The sequence below is a fragment of the Danio rerio genome, chromosome 25 (genome assembly GCF_049306965.1).
Source record: "Danio rerio strain Tuebingen ecotype United States chromosome 25, GRCz12tu, whole genome shotgun sequence".
Lineage (NCBI taxonomy): Eukaryota > Metazoa > Chordata > Actinopteri > Cypriniformes > Danionidae > Danio > Danio rerio.
In genome coordinates, this window is record NC_133200.1 from 26,995,001 (window position 1) to 27,000,491 (window position 5,491).

The following is a 5,491-nucleotide window of genomic DNA, read 5'->3' on the forward strand; positions in this document are numbered from 1 at the left end:
TAACAGCTGCTCTGACTGACTTTACACAGCGCTTGTTGTAGAGCAGTGGTTCTCAAACTTTTTTCATCAAGTACCACATCAGAAAAAAAATTGTTTCTCCGAGTACCACCAAAATGAGCAGTATTGAAATACAGTAGCTTAGTAGGCCCAGTAAAGCAGCTACAACTCTGCACAGTTAAAAAAAACAAGGCGGAAATATAGGCTATATGTCATATAGCATATTATTTATATCATTTTTGGTAAATTTTGAAATGTGTGTAGCATGTACATGACATATTTCATTCCTTCTTGTACCACTAGAAGGAAGCCTACGTACCACTAGTGGTACACGTACTACAGTTTGAGAACCACTGTTGTAGAGGCATGCTGTGGTGACGTGGAACTGATCGCCAAATCACAGCACATTATCTTAGCTGACCAATCAGAGCCTCTGGAAGGTGGTTTTTTCAGAGGAACTAGGAAAATTACATCATTTTCATGTTAGCTGAGTAGCTGTATAGTAAGATATGAAAAAAATAATTTGATTTTTCTACAAGTTAAGCATGAGCACAAATTGCTTTGTATCTTATAAACACAACCAAACCTTAAAAATACATACTGTGGATCACCCCTTTAAAGCAATGTGTTTGAATGTGAAGTAGAATCCATTTCAAGTGCAATTTCTTTTCTTTCATGTGTTCAAAGTAATGAATGCATTCTCATCTAATTTTTTATTCAGCAATTTACTTTTTAAAAGCTAATTAATCATTAAACAAAGTTTATTTTAAAAAGGCAACTCAAATATTGTCACATTTTTTAAGTTAAGTTTAAGCTCGTTACTTAGAAAAGTAAAATTATTACATAACTTGTGTTACTTGCAGTGCTTTACCCTCAACACTGTCATTGTTTATGACAAATAGAGCCGAGCAGAAACAGACATAGAGAGGGTAAAATAAGTCCCAGAATTGGTCCCTAGGGAACCCCACAGAAGGAAACTACAAAATCAGAAAAGTAACTGCCCAGCTAAATAAGATCAAAACTATTTAAGAGCATCCTCTAAGTGCCTACCCATTGATTTAAAAGAATGTTGTGATCAACTGTGTCAAATGCTGCGGTGAGGTCAAGGAGAATCAAAATAGTGCTTTTTCCTGAATCAGCAGCAAACATTATATCATTGAGTATTTAAAAAAAAAAACAATTTCTGGACTGTGTTTGGATCTAAAACCAGACATGACATTTATCCAAGACTGAATTTCTATTTTAAAAGGAGATACGCTGGTTGAGAAGATGGAACTATACCATCCGCTAGACTACTAATGATGCAAAAAAAAAGTCTTCATGGTAACAACACCTGAAGCACAATTTGTGGAATAAGGATGCTAAACTGTATTTGCTGCTTAGGTATTATTTTGTAGCCCAACTTGTGCTGTTTACAGTGTTATCACACTTTAGCCATTATTATGTTTTTAAGATACTGAAAACAACACAAATGTCAGTGCATGTCAAAACTTCTCCAGAGCCCCAAAACACCCTCAGACCCCAGAGGGTTAAAAAGAGAAATTGGCTCAAATTCAGGGAAAAAAAAATTCAGGTGCCAAAGAAGAGTCTAAATCATTTGAAGTCACTTTAATACTAGTTCTGATTGTTTTATTAATAAAGAAAAAAATCACAGGCATTTAAAGGATCTGGAAAAGGATCTGTCAATGTTTAGTACTTAATTTATTGTGCTCAATAAAACTTTTGAATTATAAGAATAGAGTGGAGGAACTATGACGTCACTTTGTAGGCTAATCGGCTGCTAGCATAAAACTGGTTCCCTCGTGAAAAATCCTTATGGGATTTTCCCATAGGCTTTTTGAAGATTGCAAATAATAAGCTCTGTGTTCAAACATTGTTCATTACACTTACAAGTTTTGTCTAGCCGGATAATCCTCACATGAAAATACAACTTTGAGCACTTTTGGATCTTAAATACAAACGCAAGAGTTGAAAATCTAACACTAGGCTATAACCTGACTACAGTGCAGTTGGGGCGCTCGTCTGTGACATCAGCCAAGCCCTGCTACAGACAACTTATCAAGCTTATTTTTAGAAATAATGTCCATGACAAATAGTTTATCTTTCTGTTTATTAATTATAATCCACTGTATATATTATAAACAAATTAATACGCAAAAACACATAGACCTATGTGCCTTTTGGATCATTTTTACGTGGGAAATACATCTGTTTTGCTTTACGGTTGTTCTAAAAGTTTTAAAACTGTGTGTATGAATCTTCCTACATAGTATTATCATAAAACATTAAAATAAGTGTATCGTTTGCGAGCACACAGCCTGCTTACCTTAACAGATGACAGAAATGAGGCTTGAGGAACAAGTCTATCAAATGCCTGCAAGTTCCATCATGGACTCAGAGCAACATTCAATATTCCTTTTTTGTCACGAAGTACAGTGAAAAGCAGCCAATACAGTCACATCTGCTATACATTTTATGGATGAGTGTAAATATTGCAGTTATGGCCGAGTTAAATGTGTTCAGAGGAAGAAAAAAAGAGAAAAATCACTTAATGGCAATTAACATGCATGTATTTTTTACACATTTTTTCACATGTTTTCATTACTGAGAGCAGGAAAGAGATAGGCTGCACTAGTAAGCAGTATCTTTATAATGTTGTTTATTAAAATAAATGATCAACAAATGAATCCATCTCAACAGCCTTTACAAGTGAAGGGATTATCTACACACAATCTAAATTCCCAATTAGAATAATACTACAAAATATAAAATACTATTCTTGAAAATACCTAAATAACAGACAAATCCTAATGCCCAACACACGTGAGCTGCGCTCCAGACCAGACCAGCTCGATGACGTATAATGTCCGCGACACCGCCTGTAGTCCCATTTAGCAACTTGATAGCAACTGTCTTTTTAAAGAAGCATAACCGATTAAAAAATTTAAGAGTGTGCTGTAACTGATGTGTTTTATGTCGTATAACAAAACGTGAAAGTATCTTGAGTTTGTGTTAGCCACGAACCTTATTTAAGTGATTTTACTGAAACCCCATTTAAAAAACCCGTTGACTTTAAAAACGAGGGAACCGGAACTGATAAAATGCTAACTTGCTTCCGGGTTTTGCATACAAATTGACGTCATAGTTCCTCCACTCTATACCTACCAATTAAATAAAAAAGGCTGTATTATAGCATGTTTTAAACAAGATGGAACTATACTATTTGTTAGGCTACTATTTATAATGGTAAAAATACAGAAAAGTCTTTAGGGTAACAACACCTGAAGCACAATTTGTGGAATTAAAATGCTGGACTGTATTTACTAAGTTTCCGGAACTAAATTTTTAGACTGATTATTTTTATTGTTTTAAATTTAAAATGAATAGCGAGAAAAAAAAAACATATTTCTGTAATTGTGTATTAAAACCATCTTGGTCCCCACTTTTGCCATGGTCTCTTTGGGCTTAAACAAACTTATCCCTCAGGTTTTTACAAACTTATACAAACACTTTCTTCCTTTCTCAAAGCTGTTGCAATTTCTAGCCAAGAATTATCGGTCATCAGGTTATCCCTATGATCACCATCGCATGGACAGATGCACCTTTTACCTGTACCTTTTACAGACAAAATCTCTTTAAAGTGATTAATATGTAGCTCAAATGAAACGTGGCGCGAACTGTTCGTTAAAGTCTCAAAAAGTTTGTTGAATTATTTATTGTTTTTAGCTGTTTGGGGAGGTTTTGTCTTTCTATGTTTGTTCCATTTTTTATTTTTATTATAATTTTTTTCCCCCAATTTGTAGCAGGTATGTATAAAAATGGTCAACTGCTTGAAGTGCGAGAGACAGAGCCTTGGGTGGATGATAGTTTTTGGGAGATAAAGAGATCAAATAATGCCATCGTTGATGAAGCCTATAAACAATTCAGTGGTATGAACTAAAGTAATCTATATTAATTAAAACGTTTTTATAAAGCATTCAAAACACTGATATTTTGGTAACCATTTCAACAGATGTTCTTCATGAATGCCGACTGCTGAATAGTCGAGCAGGACATTTGATCTCACAAAATGAACGTAACATCAGCCTCAAGAATCAACCAAAGCAGTATGCAGTCTGAATCTGGGTATTTCTTATGCTTATCTTTTCCACTGCTTTTTCTGCAACTTTTCAAAATCCCATAAGCTTGATTCATCACCAGTGCCAGAAATTCAAAATCCTCCAGTATTGCCTGCAGTTCGAGAGTTTAAGTTTTATAACTATGCTTGTGTGTTTTCCACTGATTAGAGGGGCCAGTACTGTAGTTATCCTTATTTCAAACTGACCACTGTCTCAGGATGGTTAGAATCCAAAAAGTTCTTCTTTGCACTCCTAAAAACAATGCTGTATTTAACATTATGCTTTACATGCTGCTATTTGTATGTTCTGTAATGGTGAAGCAATTGTGTTTAGCAATCAATTCTATAGGCTTTCCCATGTTGCTCTGCTTGTTTACAAATTTTTAAGGGAGCCCTATGTACTATTTTTTTTATGTAATGTACAGGTGCATCTCAATAAACTAGAATATTATCATATAATGCATTTCAATTTTAAAAAGGGAAATGTATTTATTACACTCAGACTAATAGACCAATTACCATGTTTGTAAACATTCAGGATGCGCGCACAGGGAGGTGGCAGAAAGCAACCGGGAGCCCTAGCATTTACAGCGAGGGAATGACATCAGATGCGGTGCAGAGTTTGTTGTTGTCTTAGAAATAAGATAAATTGCTTATTATTTATTACATAAATAAATTACATATTATATATATTATTTACATAATGCTTACAGCATATTATAACAGCTCGTCACCCAGTGACAAGCACAGTGATTCAGCGAAATTAACGTTAAAGTGAGCGGCGTTCATCTGACAGCTCCATTTGCGATAGCACCCTCCCAATGAATATTGGATAAGACCAAGCATCCAGCCCGAAAAATACAATCTCAATGAAGCTCCGAGTGATTTTACGAGAGAAGTTAAAGGTCTACAAGTCTTTGGATGCCAACAATGTTGTTCTTTGAGGTCATGTGCAATAAATATTGCTCTAAAATGACCAGATTATAGAGCTAAACACCGAGATTCCGCCTAGCCAAAGACAAGGAAACAAGACGGAGCTAACGTTATACAAGGCCTGGGTAATTAATCAACACGCAAAACGACTGCATTCTGACAGTAAACTTCACCTGTACGGCAGTATGTGAACTTACACATAGAGGTAAAGTTGGTTTTATATTCGCACATTCAGACTTTCTCCTTAATAATATACGTTAATTTCATAAAAATATAATTTGCAAACTCTAAATAGCGAAATCATATTAGCAACAGCCAATGACTATCAAAGTACAACATTGTACACAGTCAAATAAACAGTGTTATTGTTGTTTTCAAGTCACACTTGCAGGTTATTTCAGACCGAATATTCAAAGCGCCGTGGTAAACAATATAGGGAGTTTG

At 34.9% G+C, this 5,491-nt stretch overlaps 1 protein-coding gene across 4 annotated transcripts in view; it reads left to right on the forward strand.

The window, feature by feature from the left end:
* lrrc61 (leucine rich repeat containing 61) overlaps positions 1-4,568 on the forward strand; it is a 9,070-nt gene extending 4,502 nt beyond the window's left edge. For 2 of the 4 annotated variants that reach the window (XM_005163094.6, XM_073942068.1), the window contains exons 8-9: positions 3,804-3,926; positions 4,010-4,568. In XM_005163094.6, the coding sequence (XP_005163151.2) occupies positions 3,804-3,926; positions 4,010-4,116 (230 nt within the window). In that variant the 3' untranslated portion in view covers positions 4,117-4,568. 4 annotated transcript variants of the gene reach the window in all.
* The last annotated feature ends 923 nt before the right edge of the window (positions 4,569-5,491 follow it).